Raw genomic sequence first — 17,633 nt, forward strand, 5'->3', positions numbered from 1 at the left:
AAACAGATTCGTTTGAAGACATACAGGTAGCCTGTGTGTCCAGGGACAGGTGAATGGGTGAAGATCTGTGTACACACACAAATATTAGCCATTTTGGAATGAAATGAATGCCATCCGCAGCAATATGGATGCACCCAGAGAGTAAGTCAGGAAAAGACAAATACCGTTTGAAGTCACTTACATGTGGAATCTAAAATATGACAGAAATGAGCTTTCATGAAACAGAAATAGCCTCACAGAGAACAGACTTGCAGTTGCCGACGGGGAGCGGGTGGGAAGGGTGAGCTGGGAGGCTGGGACGCGCAGAGGCGGACGAGCCTGCGGGAGGGTACAGGCAGGTGTATGCAGCCCAGGGAAGCTCCGTCCCACGCCCTGTGACGGACCGTGGCGGACGGGAAGATGAGGAAGAGCTGCGTGTGGCTGAGTCGGAAAACTCTGACATGGAGGCACCTGTGGTTCAGTAAAATCCAGACACAAGCACGAAACCCAGGACGGGCCGGAGCAGGGGGCCCAGGAAGGGGCCCTTGTGTTCAGTGATTTCCCTGACAGTATCAAGACTGGCTGTTGGGAGAAGACAGTCTTTTAAACAGACGGTGCTGGGAAAACTGAAAGTCCACACGCCAGAGAACGAGGCTGGACCCTTACTCAACCACAGATGAATCAGGGGCTGAAACGTGAGTCCCCGAACAGTAAAGTTTACAAGAAAAACACAGGGCCACGAAGCGGCTTGGCAGTGACCTCTTGACTATGACCCCAAAGGCACACGCAGCTGAAGGGAAACATGGCTATTCAAAAATACTGAGCATCAAACCTGGGCGCTGAGTACAATCCACACAATGGCTGAGCGTACGGAGACCACGCCAGCGACACACTGAGGCCAGACCCGAGGGCCTGCTCCGAGGCCCCCCTCGCCGGGCGGGGAGGCAAATGATGGCCCTGGGGCGGGGCTCCGCCAGCTCCCACGCCCTCCTCTCCCTGGGGCTCCCAGGTCCCCTCCCCAACAGGGCCCAGCCGGCTCCCACGGCAGCGACGGCTGGTGGTCCGGCGGCCGGGCAGGCTCTTCCTGGAAAGCACGGGTGGTCCGGCCCCATGGCTCAGCGTGTACCCACCTTCCCGTCCTCATGGTAGACGAAGATGTTCCGGGTGCTGTTGTCCTTCAGGTAAGTGACCTGCAGGCCGTGTGGGTGGCCGATCTTGGCCGGCTGGAAAGTGGCGTTCAGATGCTCGATCTTCATGACGGCCTTAGGCTCCTTGGCCTGGGGAGCAGGGCCAGGCCTGAGCAGTAGGCAGGCATGGCAGGCTCTACGTGCTGGCCCCACACTTGGGTGCCGTGTGGCTCTGAGTAAGTTACCTACCTTTTCTGGGCCTGGGCTTCTTCATCTAAGGAAACCACACCTTCCCAGGAGGTGTGAGGGCGGGCCCTCTGGTCAACCCCATGCTAGGCCGGGTGCCCCCTTCCATCTCCCCACCCTCCAGCCTGACCTCTCCCCTCTCCTTGCCCTAGGGCTGCGGATGCCCTGGTGCCCTTGGGCAGGGCCAGCCAGCCCCTCCACACACTGCCCAGGGTCCCCCTGACATGCCTGCAGGGTGCCAGTCCCCTGTCCCTCGAGGGTCTAAGAGGGCCCCCAGTGTCACCCACACCATAGGGAGTGGCTGTGACCAGCGGCAGGGCGGAGGGTCCCCACGGCGGGGCAGTGTGTCTCCCAGGAGAGCATGGGGCAGCTAGGGGCGTGGCATCATGGTGCCCAGGTCTGGGTAGGGGGCTGGCCCCCGAACCCACTCACGTCACTCCTGTTGAAGTACTTCAGGGCCCCCTCACGCTCTGTCAGCACAAACTTCCGGCTTAGGAACTGTCCGTTGTCCCGGCCGCGCTTCCAGAGGAAGCCTTCTCGGTACCCTGGGGGGAGGGTGTGGTTGGACTGCCGCCCCGATGGAGGACCACCCGGTCGTACTCTTGTCCGGGGCCCACCCCCCAGGGGTGGGGGAGGGGCTCCTGAGCGTCTCTGGACCCCGGGCCGCCCTCTTCCTTTTCCTGGGTGGGCGGGAGGCACGTGGCGCCCACGGGCTCTGCGGGCCTGGGGATGGCGGTGGCCGAACACCCCGACGTGAGAGCACCACGGACCCAGAGAGACGCAGGCGAGCTCAGACACACAACGGCCTCAGCCAAGAACGGGGGGTGCCCCCGGGGAGCCGACCCTGACCTCCGGGCCGTGATCTCTCACATCTCTTGAAGGCACAGCCTGTGATCCAGGCCTCAGCGGCGGGCAGGGGAGGCAGACCCTCAGGGAACACGTCCACCCCGACCCCTCTGGCCGTTTCTTCCCCCTTTGCCTGTTCTGGGCCCCCGCATGCATGAGTGTTACAGGTCAGGGCCGGGCCCCCCATGTGAGTGTCACAGAGCCAGACCCCCAGCTGGCCCTCTGAGCTGGCCATGCCCGGTGCTGCCCCCTGCTGGCGGTGACCGCAGGCTGCAGCTGACCCCGGAGCCTCCAGCTCCCTGCCCACCACCTGCCCCGGACACCATGGACACGGGCTGTTTCTCTGCACTCCAGATGGGTGGCCATAAAAAGGCGGCCGCCTGGCGTCAAAGCCGTTGGCCCCCCTCAGTCTGCAGTGCGACAGGCCAGGTGGGGCCTCTGACCACCCCCCACGACTCAGAGGGCCCCTGCCGCCTCAGAGCCTGGGACAGGCCCACCCCCGTTCCCCGCACACAGCACCGGTGCCCCGTGTGTGCTGGAGGACACGGCCACCACCACACCCCCAGCTCAAGCCTGGCACGCGTGCTGACTGACTAATGAGCGCTCCGCCCAGGGCAAGGCCGGAAGACCCCTTGCCAGCCTCCCCGAACCTAAGTCAGCTACACAGAGCAGTGCCCTAGGCACAGCTCTTCTGCGAGGACGGTCCCCACCAGCACCCTGTCTGCACGAGACACAGACGGCCAAGCATGCACTCAGCTGTCTCATGGCCCCCAGACGGGCCTCCGGGACCGTCCTGTGGTCACCTCCTGCCGAGGACACAGCTGAGGCGGGCAGGAGTCCTGTCCGAGGCCACCGGCCAGCAAGCGTGCAGCTGCTGGCCAGGCCCACCAGGGGGCAGCAGCGCCTCAGGCCAGCCTGGGCTGGGGCGTCCCTGCTGTGGCCTGGCTGGAGCTCCAGCCGGTCATCCCGACCCCCTGACCCGCCGTGGCCAGGCCAACAGGACGGACTGCCAGGCCCAACGGCGAGCCGCCAGGAGGCCTGGTTTCAGGTGTGTGACGTGGCAGCAGTGTTTCCAGGTGGGCACCCACCAGCCTCCAACGCCCCCAGGGGATGGGCGGCTCTTTGGCCACAGCTTGAAGCCCACGGCTCAAAAGAGCCATGCTCTCTCCGGCGCCCCTGCCCCATGACGCAGGACACAGCAGCCCAGGCCCTGCCACGATCACTGCCACCCAGCACGCCCTGGGCTCCAAGCCGGGCCCCCAGCCACACGCCCGCCAGCAGGCCCAGCCTGGGGGCCCCGAGCAGTGCCCACCCCCAGCCCACACCAGGGGCCCAGTTGTGTGCGGCGCGACCGTCTGCTCCCAAACGACTGGCCAGTGCTGGGGCAGAGGCCACAGGGTTCACTCAGCATTTACTGAGCGCCAACTGCGTGCCCCACGTGGGGCCACTGGAGGAGCTGGGCTGCACCCCACTCAGCAGCCACATCTGCTCCAGAAACCCTGCGTGGCGTGGCTAGGACGCGGGCAGGGGCTCCGGGCTCCAGTGCTGCCCACCCCAGGGACAATATACCGTCCCCCGAGGGGACAAGCAGTGGGCAGCTTCTCATCAAGCTCAACACACACGTCCCACGCGGCCCCGGGTCCCTCAGTCTCCAAGGGGCTGGACCTGTAAGGCCAGGCCGGTCGGGCCATGGCATGAAACGCCGGGTGTGCTGTGACAGGCGGCCCTTGGGACAACAGAGGCCCTGTTGCCTGTGAAAGGCGGCCTTTGAGGCTCGGTGCAGGCGGGGACTGTCTGGGGACACAGCCAGGAGCGGCCGGGTCCTGGGGTCAGCCAGCTGAGGGGCCTGTGGGCGGCGGGAGGCGCAGCCTGGCCCGGGCACCCCGTATCTCTGCCGCGTTATCTCGGGGCAAGCGCCTTCCACACCCGGACCTTGGCCAAGGGCAATATGGGGGCACCTACTGCCTTGCGCGCCGCCACAGCAGAGCTGTTGAGCCAGGCTGGTGCTTGCGGTCCCACCCACAGCCGCAGCCACACGCTGGGGGTCCCTGCCTGACAGGGACACGTTGGTGCCCCCGGGCGTGCCAACCCTGACCTGGGAGGTCACCCCTGCTCCTCTGTCCTCACGGGCACCTCGTCCATGGTGGCTTCTGGGCAGGATGGTGCCCCCGCCCCTCGCAGTCGGGTCCCTGGATCCCAAGACGTGTGGCGTCCACCCACTGCAGACCTCACGTGGCTGCTCAGCCTACCCGGCTCAGACCATGTGCCCTCCCTCCAGGCCGCGGGCCCCCTTCCCGGCGGCCATGGGTGTGTCGGGCCCCCATGCGTGGGAGAGGCCCCCAGGAACCCTGGTGCTCCTTGTGGGGGGCTGTGCCTTGAGGAGGACGACTGGCCCGGGCAGCTGCTCCACCGCCCTGGAGTGGGCGGGGCGAGGGCTGAGGAGAGACAGGGGTATGGGGAGGTGTGGGTAGGGGCCGGGGGGCAGGAGACTGTGGGCTGGGGGCCTAGCCCCCTCCATACGGGCACAGCACAGGCAGGGCTCCAGTCTCGGGGTCTCCAGCCAGCCAGGAGGGCAGCTGTGGGGAGCTGTGCCCCGGGTGTCCCTGGCCACCACCCTCTCCCCGGGAGGCCTGGGGAGGCCGGTGGGGAAGGGGCAGCTCCGCCGTGACCACGAGACAGGCCACTCGGCCACACTCAGGGCCGTGCTGGCGCCTCTGGGTCCCCAGGGCACCTCCCCACGGCACCCTGAGGGGGCCCTGCACCAAGGGGGCTTGCGGAGGGCTTCCCTGGGGTCCTACACACCCGGGACACTTCCTGAGAATCTCAGGGCACCCAGAGCTCCGCTGGGTGACGGGGTGGGGGACCCCAGGCTTGGACTGTCAGGGCTCGAGGTGGCGGCATTTACACTTGGGGGGTGGTGGCTTTGAAGAAACAAGAAAGCCTGGCCAGGAGTCACTGCCCTGAGCCCAGGGGCAGAGATGCAGCCAAGGCCAGGGCCTCCCCACTTGGGGCCGAGTGCTCAGAGGAAAGGGGGCGGCCTCCTGCAGAGGAGCTGACGCCTGGTGGGAGCTGTCCCCACGAGGCCCGCACCGTGCCCGGGGGCTCCTCCCAGCACCTGGGGGAAGTGGGAGCCGAGGGCGTTTTCAGCCGAGGCGGGAAGTCGAGCTGCTGCAGTGAAGCCTCCTGGGGGCTGCTGCCACCCGAGGCGGAACCGGGGCAAACGGGCCACGTCCTCAGGGCACTGACCACCAACTGAGCCCCGGGGTCAGGCTGGGCCTGGAGCCAGTGCCACTGCGAGCCAACCCTCCCGTCTGCCTGACACCTGCTGGGTTGGCCCCCACAGCCAAAGGTGCTGATGCAGGAACAGATGACACCCTGCCTCTGCCTCTGAACAAAGGCCACACGCCACATGTTCCAGATCCCTGAGGAGTTCGTACCTGGGAGACGGGAGACAGGCTGAGGGGTTAGCGTTCGGGCCCCAGGGCAGGCCTCAGGCAGGACGAGTGTGAGTCCTGGGGCTGAACAGGGACCTGTGCCCACAAGCCCGTGGCTCTCAGGGGTGGATGGTAATTGAATCAAGGCCACAGCCCAGTCCTGCGACCGCCTGCCAGCTAAGAGTGGGGCGCATGCAGAGCCCCTCTGCTGACAGACCGTACTGGGGCCGGTCCCGCGTTGCCCGTGTCTGATCACCGAAGCCCCTGTGCTAACCGAGCCCTCGAGGCCTGGCCCACCCTCTCCAGGCCCACCTGGGCCCCAGGCCCGTCCACACCCCTGCACAGAGCCCCGCCCACCCTACGGGGGCAAAGATGCAGCTCCCGAGCAGCCCCACCCTCGGCCAGGGTTCAGGGCGGAGCTGTGAACAGCTGTAGGGCCCTTGCAGCCAGGTCAGCCAGCCGGTGTCAAGGGCCGGTGGACAGACACAGGCTCAGACACTGCCCAGGTCCCTCGGGGCCGCTCCAGCGCTGGGCGCAGGCAGCCTCACCTGCAGAGTAGGGCTCCTGCCGCTCAGGGTGGGTGAACTCCTGCCGCTGGTACTTGGCCCGGATCCACTGCTCCCGCAGCAGTCTGAGGAGAGAGGGCACATGCTGGGCGACGCCTGGCCAGAGCTGCCCGGGGGAACTTCTGACGAGCCAGCGGGCCAGGCTCACCCACCGTGAGGGGCACCCCAGGCCACGGCTGCGAGGAACAGGGGGCCCAGCCCGCCCCATTCATGCAGGAAGCAGGAGGGGCCAGCTTCCAACAGAGGCCAAACGGGGTCCGGGCCGGCTTCCAACAGAGGCCAAACGGGGGGCCGGCCTGACCTCGCCCCAACCCGCGGTCAGGCACCAGGGACACGGTAACGGGCCTGCTGCTAAAACTGACCGCGCCCCTGGGACCTGATCCTCCCTTAACCCAGACAGCAGGGGGCGGGGGAGGGCCCCGGGTCCAGAGACCCCACGCAGGCCAGACTCCAGCCTCCTGACTCACCACCTAGTTCATCCCAAAGCACCCCAGAGCCTTTGCCTGTAGGAGGCTGCGGCAGCCCCTGCCCTAAGTGGGCATAGCTGGAGGTGCATGCCACACCATACACAGGCATCCACACTCCCTCCACTGCTGCACTGTCTCCATGGTGAGCTCAGCTGTCAGTCCCCACACCTTTCTGGTCTCATGGCTACCTGGTCAGGTCCCCTTGTTGATAGCAGCCCCAGTGAGCGGCCTCTCCTAGGACCCCACACTTCCCGGCAGACCCAAGGACCTGAGTCGGGGGAATGGAGTGGGCTCGGCTCCTGTGAGCCCTCACCCAGTAGAGGTCTCCGGAAAGTGGGGCCCACTGGGGCTGCCGGGTCAGCCGAGAGGCCCTGACCACACAGCCCTGCCGGGCACCTCGCAGGGACCAGGGTCAGAACAAGGGCCTCTGGGAGTCTATCCGGGGTGCCAGCTCAGGCGGTGGGGACGACGCGGCTGTGCATGCAGGTGGGCTGACCGCAGAAGAGCTGCTGACCTGCAGATTCACAGCCGGGCAGAGCGGCCGGGCAGGGGGCCCTGCCCACAAGGGCTTGGACGGCTGGACAAGGCGTGCAGAGTGAGGTCAGCCCCCGGCTCCCCACCTGTCAAGCGGGGTCTGAACTGGCCCGCCTCCCAAGTGGGTCAGCGCTCCTGGCCCCGCTGTGGCAGCCCCAACCTGCGCACAACTAGGAACACACAAGCCCTGCACGCAGCCCAGGTCCGGGTGTTGTGGGCAGGGTCCCCGGGGTGTGGTGTTCAACAAGTGAGTCGGGGGCGACAGCGTGGAGCAGAAAGGAGGAGGTGCCGCCCGGGGGTGGGGGCCGGATGCAGGGGCCTGGGACGAGAGTAGGCTGTGGCCCCACCGTCCGTTCCAAGGAAGGGACGGTCCAGGAGAAGCCTCATCACAGGGCCTTCCTCTCCAAGCTGCAGGAGCGGCTGCGACGCTGGCCAGCTGGGGAGGGGCTGTCAGGGGCCTGAGTCACCCTGGAGGGCGCCAGGAGGTGGACGGGGAGGGGCGTGGGGCCGGGGAGGCCGATGGGGGGTGAGAAGTGCTGGGGCAGAGCACAGCCATGGGCGTGCCGAGGGCGCGGCTCGTGAGACAGGCAGCCGCCAGGAAGGACCTGGGACCCCTGGTGGGCACCTCCCGCTGGTGCTGAGCCCGACATGGGGGCCTCCCCCAGGGGCTGGGGTCCCAACCTCACCCCAGGCACCTCCCCTGACCTCCGGAACCCAGTGGAGCCCAGGGGTGCCCCCAGGGTGGGCAGACAGGGACACTGAGGCTCAGAGAGGTTGGCGACTGGGGCCATGTGCGGTCATGCCCCTGACCTTCCCCGTGTCCATGCCCTGGGCACTGAGCCAGGTGGGCCGCACGCAGGAGCGGCCGCCCAGCAAGCCCTCCAGAGGGCCGGGGGCTCCATGAAGAGCCCTGGACCCAGGGGGTTCCCACGAAGACCTGCACCGCCTGGGAGCCCAGGCCAGCTGCCCCTACCCTGCCCACCACCGCCGCCACACCAGGAACCAAAACCAAGCCCTGCCTAGGGCTCCCGGACATGGGCCGGCTGCGGGCCAGCAGTGTGGACGGGACCCCTGTGTACTCACTGGCAGTCGGAGGCCGAGGGTCGGTAGTAGAAGGGGGGCACTTTGGACTCGAACGTGGCCCTGGCGACGGCATTCCCCCGGGAGGCCATGAACTGCGAGAGAGACAGCGTCGGGGCTGGCCACGGCATGGGGGAGCAGGGCACTGCCCTCCCCACGGGCAGTGGGGCCCCGGCCCTCCAGAAAGGGCCCCTCGGGAGGGAGGCCCCGGCCCACAGCTGACCCCATGGATCCTGGTGCACGGAGGCCAGACCGGCCCGGAAGCCCACGTCCTGTGAGGCGGCCAGGCTGCAGAGACCAGGCAGGGGACTGCGAGCGGAGAACGAGCCCGCGGGGTGCGGGCAGGGTGCCCTGCGGGGTGGGGTGACGGGGGTCCCTGGAGCAGCCGGTGTGCGGGGTGTCTGGGCACGGAAATAGCATGAGTAAAGGCCCTGAGGTGGAGAAAGCTGGGTGGGCCAGAGGGGAGGCCCTTGGTGGCAGGGGCGGGGGGCTTCCCGCGGGGCCTCAAGGGCCACGGGTGGCGTGGGTCCCGGGGCTCCAAGCCCGCCTTCTCAGTCAGGGCACCAAGGACCGTCCGGCCGAGGGTGTGAAGGCCTACTGGGAAGAGCCACAAATGACGCACGCCTTCAGCGAAGGCCGGGACCGACGATCCTCAAAGCAGAGGCTTCTGCACACAGAGCACCCATCTGGTCAGAGGCCTGATGGGAGAGGAGGCCAACTGAGGGCAGCAGCCAGACTGTCATCGCTAAGGACCAGCGGGACCAGGGCCCTTCAGGCTCCACAGAGAAACTGCCACGCGCCCCTGGGAGCAGGAGACTCTGGACAAAGACGCGCCATGCTTCGGGTGAGGGAGATGGAAAGCATGCCGTCTTCCTATGTTTGTCTCCGGTTAGCAATTCTCAAGAAAGAAAAAAAGAAAACCAGGAATAGAATTTTCAAGAGCTAGCATGGTTCTAAGGTTCATTTTAAAGGTAACAAGCAGAAGACAATTGTGAGAAGGAAGACACTTCCTAGCAGATATTAAAGCCTGTTATAAAGCTACTGAGTCAAACAGTGCCGACGAGAAAGCCTCAAAGGTCCAGAAGAAGATCCAATGGGGTCTAATATCCAGTACCAACAGGTTTAGCAGGACGAGCCGGTACATAGTAGCGGGAACATCTCGGATCGATGGGGGTTGATAACCAATGAGAAACTGGAAACCGTTGGAGAAAAGGGGTTATGCTTTTCAGCAAAACAAAACTCCAACTTCACGAGAGGCTGAATTTCCAAAGTTAAGCAATCAAAGTAGTAGACGAAGGGGATTCCCTGGCAGCGCAGCTCCCAGTGGAGAGGGCAGTTTGATCCCCAGTCGGGGAACTAACACCCTGTATGCCACACAGCATAGCTGAAAAATAGATGAAAATCACAGGGTGATTTAAAACATGATTCAAGGAAAATACGGAAGGAAATCTTCAGGATTTGGGGTTGGGAATGGTTTCTCAGTCACTGTGTGAAGTGTGCAAGTCGCTCAGTCGTGTCCAATCCTGTGCGAGCCCGTAGACTGTACAGACCCTGGAATTCTCCAGGCCAAAATACTGGAGTGGGTGGCCTTTCCCTTCTCCAGGGATTTTCCCAACACAGGGATGGAACCCAGGTCTCCTGCACTGCAGGCGGATTCTTTACCAGCGGAGCCACAGGGAAGCCCGAGGTTTCCCTTAGGTTTCTCAGAGCTATCAGATAAGCCCGAGGTTTCTTAGAGGTGACACCTAAACCACAAGGAACAAAAGAATAACAACCAACAGAACTTCACCGAAACAAACCTTCAGTGCTTCTAAGGGCACCACCAGGAGAGGGAAAGATGTACGAAGCTTAAGAACACGAGGCTCCTGAGACGTGCACTTCTCGGGTCCTGAGACACAGCCGAGGACGGCGTTGCTGTGAAATGTCCCAGATGGGCGGATCCAGACAGGAGAGCCGCCTGGGGGTCTGAGGACGGGGTCTCCCCTGAGGTGAGGACAACAGATGTCCTGGTAGCTGGAGGCGACGGCTGAACTGGATTGTGAACATGCTTTATCTGCTTTTCGCTGCTGGGAGGTGGACGTACAGTGTTGGTTTCAGGCGTGAGACCTGCGGGTTCGACGTTCGTTCAGGCCGTGCACCTCTGGTTACGGGGCTGGGGACCATGTGCTGCCGCTACCGCCTGTGACTGATCCATCCTAGAACTGGAATCGGCGCCTCGATCTCCTGCACCTAGGCTCCTGTTCCCCCACCCCTGCCCTCCGGCCACTACCTGTTTGTTCCCCGTGCCTGTCAGTCTGTCTGTTTCAGATTCCACATGGGAGTGAGATCAGACCTACTTGTCTTTCTCTGTCTGACAGATTTCTCTCAGCATAAGACCCTCTGGGCCCACCCCTGTTGTCGCAGATTGTAAAATACCACTCTTCTGGCTCAGGAATATCCCACTGGATAAATACACTTCTTCCTTATCAAGTCACTGTAGATGCTTCCACATCTTGGCTATTATAACTCATGCTGCAGGGAACACGTGAGTACATATATCTTTTTGATTACAAATGTTCTAGTGGGATTGTACCCACCAGGCTCCTCTGTCCATGGAATTCTCCAGGCCACAATACTGGAGTGGGCAGCCGTTCCCTTCTCCAAGGGATCTTCCCGACCCAGGAATCAAACCACTGCGGGTGTATTCTTTACCGCCTGAGCCACCAGGGGAGCCCTCATTTTGGTTACACCGCTGGATCACATGGTGGGCCTCTTTTTCATTTTCTGAGGAAACCACACTGTTCACAATGGCTGCGCCAGTTCACGTTCCCACCAGCAGCGCAGAAGGCATTGTTTTCTCCACATTTGTTATTTGTAGAATCTTTTATTTTTGGCCACATGGTACGTGGGATCTTAGTAGTTCCCCCACCAGGGATGGAACCCACGCCCCTGCTGCCCTGGAAGCGTGGGGTCTTAACCACTGGGCCACCAGGCAAGTCTCCGTTATCCGCAGACCTCTTATGAAGACCACTCTTAGCACTGTGAGGGGTACCTCAGCGCAGTTTGGATTAGCGTTTCTCTAACGGTGACGCTGAGAGCCTTCGCACATCCCTGTTGACAAACAGTGTGTCTTCTTTGGAGAAGCGTCTGTTCAGGTCTTCTGTTGGTTTTAACTGGATGGTTCCTGTTTTTTCTGAAACTGAGTTGTGTGAGTTCTCTGTATATTTTGTGCAATAACCCTTAAGACATATATCCCCTACAAACATCGCCCCCACTCAGCAGGCGGCCGTTTCATTTTGCTGACAGTTTTCTTTTTGTGCAAAAGCGCTTCAGTTTGCTGCAGCCCCATTTGTTTATTTCTGGTTGTGTAGCCCTGCCTGAGGGGAGAAGGCAATGGCACCCACTCCAGTGTTCTTGCCTGGAGAATCCCAGGGACGGCGGAGCCTGGTGGGCTTCCGTCTATGGCGTGGCACAGAGTCGGACACGACTGAAGTGACTCAGCAGCAGCCGCCCTGCCTGAGGAGCAGACCCAGAGCGATACTGCCAAGACCGACGGCCGAGAGCATGTGCTCGCTTCGACAGGCTGTGAGGTTTGGGGCCTCAAACCTTTAGGTCTTTGACTCACGGGCCGTCCAGTTCTCCCAGCTCCTTTCACAGGAGAGGCGCTCCTCCCCCACTGCGTGCTCCTGCCTCTGATTATTCGCTGTTTAAAACTTATTCTACTGAAGTCTAGTTGGTTTACAGCATTGCACTGATTTCTGCTGTAGAGGTAAGGGCCTCGGCTGTACGCATCTATACTCCCGCTGTTGAATAGAGCCCCCGAGCTGCACAGTAGGACCTTGTTTATCCACCCTACAGGCACTAGTTTGCACGTGCTGACCCCGGACTCCCAACCTGCCCCACTCCACTCCCTCCTGGCAACCACAAGCCTGTTCTCTGCTTCCTGTTCCTTTCGGTTTCGCAGATAGATTCATTTGTGTTCATTTGTGTCGTATTCCGCATGTAAGTGGTGACATTGCTCCAAAGACACACACAGACCAAGCAGCACATGCAGCAGCCTTAGGTCACTCATCCCCGGGGAGGTGGGGCCGGCACCACAAGGAGGAGGGCTGAGGCCAGAAAGACATGGAGGAGCTGCAGGCGGGCCAGGCCGCTGTGGTGGGCAGAGCCCGCCGGCCCTCAGTCAGGCGGTCACCCGAGGCCTGGCAGCGCCATGCCCTCCCAGAGAGCTGAGGGCACAGAACTGCCTTGAAGCCCGCTGCTCAGAGGCCTGGGAAAACGAGCTGACCCAGGTGTGCAGCCGGTGAGGGTGGACATGCCGTAGTCCCCACGTGACCACGTGAACTCGGCTGTGAGAAGAAGTCACGTGCTGACACCCCGAGAGCAGGGACAAGGCTGCTCATCCTCAGCGAGAGGAGGCGGAGGGTCTGGAGCCACACGGTGAGTCCACCGACACGAAGCACCCAGGATGGACAGACCCGCCGCGGGGGGGCGGGGCCTCTCTCTCGGCAGGGGCCGGGGTGGGGGGCCGGGAGGGGCCCCAGTGGGTGCGGGCTCATTTGAGGATATGAAAACGTTCTCAAATTAGATCACGGCGGTGGCCACACGGCCCTGAGAATTCACGAAAACCACCAAACCATAGACTCCAGAAGGGTGAGGGGCGCGGTGTGTGAACGGCAGAAACCAGGCTGCCCCGAGTAAAAATAACCCAGGGCAACGCAGGCCTGTCTCGCCGAGCTGCGACCCCGAAACCACAAAAGGCAAGGCTGATAAACTCAATCGCTTCAGAATCTCAAAGTTTCCACCGTGAAAACCACCACAAGCAAAGTCAGGACAACCTCCGAGAAACGTCTTCACCTCCTGTCTCTGAGGGCTGCGAACCGCCTCTGTGAAACCCCCACAAAACGGAAGCAACCCACGACGGTGACAGCAGGCGGTGACAGCGGGCGGCCGGCCCAGGGCCCAGAGGTCATACCTGGTTCTGCAAAGGCCTCCAAGGCAGGGAAGGGCCTGAGGGCAGAAGGGCAGGGAAGGGCCGGAGTGAGGCTGCCAGGCAGAGGGCGGCTGGCATGGCCACAAGGGGAAGCCTGGCAGAATCCTTAAAGTTACAGTCAGAGCCTTCCGACTTCCCCTCCAGGAATAGAGGCCGCCTTGCTGCCCTGGCGGGACTATGCTTCCGTGGGGCCATCCGCTGGCCCAGGGGTCATCTGAAAAGGACCCCCGCGCACCCCGTGAGCACAGCAAGCCTCAGGAGAGCCCCCCACACTCCCGGAGCCGTGCACGCTGACATGACCAGGGTCCAGCCGCATGGTGGGTGTCGCCAGCCTTGTAAGGGGGGAAGCTCACGTGTGGGGGCTCAGGCCTGGGGCAGGGGTGGAGCGGAGGGCCGGGGTTCCATCTGAAGCGATGGGAATGTTCTAAAGCTGACGATGGAGACAACTGCACAACTCGGTGAGCGTGCCAAAAACCGCTGAAGTGTACTTAAAGCAGCGAGTTGTACGTGTGAGCCACGTTTCAATAAAGCTTCCTCAAAGCGCACTACAGAAAAATGAAGCTCAGGGAAAAACGTGAGACAGAAAACACAGACAAGGGTCCCCTGTGCCCAGCTCTCCGCACCCTTGGCCTCCCGGGAGTCGGCCTAGCTCCTGACCTCCAGCCTAGGACTCAGGGCAGGGGTGGGGGGGGCACCGGGAGGGGGTCCAGCACCCTGCAAGCCCAGCCCCGCCGGCCCCTCGAGGTTGCGATGGGAGCAGAGCACAGAAGGGGCTGGAGCCCCCTCACCCCAGACCCCGCTGGCTCCTCACCCCCAACCCAGCCCAGCCTCTCTGGGACCTCCCTGTTCCTCCCTCCTCACGAGGCGAGCGCGCTGCTGGCTTGTGTCACGGCGGCCTCGCCCTGCTGTCTGGCCCCAGCGGGGGAAGGGGGGTGCTTCCAGCCACGTGGTGTGTGTCCAGGTGCAGGGGGCAGCCTCGCTGGGTGCCTGCAGACTCTGAGTTGGCACGGAGGCCGAGGTGGGCCCGGGACTCTGGGTGGGTGGACGGCAGGTGAAGGGCTTGACTTCAGTCACCTTGTGAGACTCCGCGTAAGTTACCCATGAAACCCTGACTGAGGGGCCTGTGCGAGTTCCTGGGGCACCGGGCCGGGCTGCAGGCTGGGTCTGAGGCCACCATGGCCGCAGGCAGGCCCACCCCCGCTCCCCCGGCACCCGGCCTGGCCATACCTGCACTTGGACATCCTCCCAGGTGTCCAGGCGCACGGACTTCACCTTGCTGACGTGGGGGATGTTCCGGTGGATCCCAGAGCAGCTCAGACAGATGAACACCCCCAGGGTGTACGAGGCCCACTCAGGGTCTGCAAGACAAGGCCAGACGTCAGGGGGGCCGGCAGACCCCAGCGGCCTCCCCTGAGACGGGGGCACTGGACCACGGCCCATGGGACCGCACGCCCACCCTCCTCTCTGGGCTTCGCTTCCTCACTGGAGCAATGGGAGGAGGACGGGGTCTGAGGGCCCCGAGCGGGGGTCCTGGCCACCCCCCGTCGTCCCAGGGACCCTCCCATCATGCTAGCTTCCCCCCGAGGGCCTCAGGGGAGAGGCTGGAAGCCGGGAGCCCAGCTCCGGCCCCAGACCCTCAGCGCAGGCAGCACACGGAACAGACAAGGGTCGGGAGGAAGGTGGCCATATCTCCACAAGGGCCCTCAACCTGGCGTCTGCAGACTCTCCGCTGGGGGCTGGGGGCACGGCCAAACCCCTACCCTAATAAGGGCCTCTGGCCACTGACAGGGCGGGTGGCTGTGGAGAGGGTTCCTGCTGCAGCTGGGGCAGCAGGTTCGGGGGGAGTGCCTGGCCCAGGGACAGGGTCTGGCCCTCTGAGGCCACCAGGAGCCTCAAGCAAAGCCGGGTCCCAAGCAAAGCCGGCGTGGGGGCGGCCCAGACCCGAGGCCTCAGCCAGCTCAGAAGGGCCGTGAGTGGGGGGCACATCCTCCCCACGCCCGCCGTCCACCCCCAGCTTCCTGTCCGCTGCCCACATCCCCCCCTGCTGCAACTCTGCCTGCGGGGCCCACAGACATCACGTCAGTTTTCCGGGTGGAACCCCAGGGGCTTCTCCAGCTGGAGGGTAGTGCCCCGGGCACAGCCCCTGTACCGCCAGGCCCCGCTCAGCTGTGTCCCCAGGCCTCCGTGACCACCCGCTGGCCCCCAGCGGCTGCTGGGCGGGGGACACAGACACGCCCTGGCCCACAGCCCCCACCGTGACCCGGAAAGGTGCTCTGGCTGCAAGAGCCTGCCACGGACAGGACCAGGCTTCCGGGGTCCTCGGCCCCTGAGCGCGTGGGGACCCCCCCCTACCGCCCCGCGCGGACACAGCGGGCTTGGGGAGGGAGAAGAACGCCATGCCCCCAGATTCTGAGCCTCCCGGGGAGCAGTGGGAGGGAACACCGCGGGTCACGGAGCCCCAGACGACCTCCAGAGCCGGGGCTCCTGGACAGAAGAGCCCCACCCACGACTGCTCTCCACCGGCTCGTGGGACCACGGAGAACACCTATCTGCAGGAAGCGACATGCCCCAGCGGCCCTGGGGCCTCAGAGCTCCCCTAAGCGTCACCCAGCTGCCCAGGGCCCTCAGCAGGCTGCACCCAGCGCCAGGCCCACCCCACACGCCCACCGTGCCCCCCACCCTGGGTCCAGGAGCGCGCCCTCTGTGCCAAAGCACGGCCCCTGCAGGAAATGAGGAAACCAGGCTGGAAGGCCAGCAGGCCTGCGGGCAAGTGCATGAGGACGAGGCACGCGGGGGCCTCGGGGGGAGCCCACACCCTCCGAGCAGGAACCCACGTGCCCCGGGCAGGGACGAGGTGGGGGCCTGGGCGCAGGGCAGGGTGAGGGCCACAGCTCCCTCCCGGCACCCCCGCCCGGGCGCCCACTCCGGCCTCCCTTCGGGACCCAGCCCAGCAGAACTCACGGCCCTGCGGCTCCATCACACCCGCCCCAGAGCCTTCCGGGGTGATGGTGGCCACTTCTTCCACACTCAAAAGGGCTCCCTTTACCCTCTGACAGTCACAGCCGAGAGAGGGGCTGTTTGTGTGTTGACAACCCCAGCCCCGTCCCAACAGAGAGAGAAGCAGGAAGGTCAGGCCTGAAGGGCTGGCGGCTCCTGCGTCCTCCCGGACAGGCATCCAGTGGCTGGGTGTGAAGGAGCAGCCGCAGGCGCGTTCCGGCCTCACCCAGACCCTCACACCTGCTCAGGACGCAGCGCCAGCCGCTGGGGTCCTGGGGTCCATGGCCTCCTCACCCTTACTGGACATGACTGGCCACGTTGCCAGGCTGCAGGCCCGCCATCAGCCCAGCTCCCCAGGACGAGGAAGCAAAGACCAGGGAGGTGTAAGCAGGGCCTGAGGTCACGCAGCAGCGGGCAACTGGCCCGGATCTCCCAGAACCACCTTCCTGGTTCAGAGCAAGTGGGTACCGGGAGGGTATACCAGCCGGCATCCACAGGGGCCCCCGCCCAGTGGCCAGGCCGTGAGGAAGCCCGTCCTCATCTTAGGAGCAGATGGTTCCTGCCCTCCTGCCTGGGGTATCCCAGCAGCACCATGGCAGGGAGATGGTTTCAAGTCCGTTGGAGGCAGGGGCGTCTGGCCAGAAGCCTGTGGAGCACACAGTCAGTCTGCCTTCAGGAGCGCCCCTCCGTGTGCCCCCACCTCTGGGTCAAGAGGCATCAGCCGCCCCCGCCCCAGGGCCCGCAGCACGGGTGCTCGAGTCATCCGCTGGCCGGGTGCGTGCCTGTCTGCCCTCTGCCCTGCAAAAGGCTTCAAACCGTCCAGTCAGCAGGCAGGGCATCCCTGGAGGACCCAGGAAGGTGCTCCAATCAAGTGATTTAAGGAAGGGTTCAGACCCTGGAGGGAGAGTTCTGGGGGTAACTCTGAACAGCAGTCTAAGGCCTCGGGGGTCAAAAGAGTGACTGCCCCAGCCCCTCGAAGCCACCAGAGCAGGAAGTGGAGACAAGCGGGTGTGCAGCTGTTCAGGTGAGCCAGCACCCTGCAGCCCCTCTGGGGATAACTGATGACCACTCCAGTCCGTCTGGGCGTCTGCACTTCAGCAGATCAGCAAGTCACTCACCCAGCCCTTCCCTCCTGGAAGCAGCCTCTCAGCACAGTCTCCTGGGGGGCTCAATGCCCACCCTGTGGCCAAAAGCCCCAGGAGGGGGGTGGGGGCGGTTTGGGGAGGGGAGACCTTCGGCTCTGGAGGCCAGCTGTACCCCCACACCAGCATCAGGCGACGGCACGTCCATGCAAGAGCCTCGCCCTGAGCCCAGGGCCCCAGGGCAGAAGGCGCCAGGTGGGAGAGCAGCCGGTCGGCCGCCCCAGCAGAGGGCCCCACTCCAGG

The 17,633-nt window shown here is 64.1% G+C and overlaps 1 protein-coding gene across 6 annotated transcripts in view; it reads right to left on the reverse strand.

Moving 5' to 3' along the window:
• Positions 1-17,633, reverse strand: part of ADAP1 (ArfGAP with dual PH domains 1) — a 34,782-nt gene that overhangs the window by 3,798 nt on the left and 13,351 nt on the right. For all 6 annotated transcript variants that reach the window (XM_055410498.2, XM_088832824.1, XM_088832823.1 and 3 more), the window contains 5 exons: positions 14,479-14,609; positions 8,283-8,374; positions 6,181-6,263; positions 1,785-1,897; positions 1,110-1,256 (listed from right to left, as the gene is read on the reverse strand). In XM_055410498.2, the coding sequence (XP_055266473.1) occupies positions 1,110-1,256; positions 1,785-1,897; positions 6,181-6,263; positions 8,283-8,374; positions 14,479-14,609 (566 nt within the window). The remainder of the gene's footprint in view (positions 1-1,109; positions 1,257-1,784; positions 1,898-6,180; positions 6,264-8,282; positions 8,375-14,478; positions 14,610-17,633) is intronic.

Source organism: Moschus berezovskii, chromosome 27 (genome assembly GCF_049115385.1).
Source record: "Moschus berezovskii isolate FMDL1 chromosome 27, NW_MosBer_1.0, whole genome shotgun sequence".
In the NCBI taxonomy this organism is placed as follows: Eukaryota; Metazoa; Chordata; class Mammalia; order Artiodactyla; family Moschidae; genus Moschus; species Moschus berezovskii.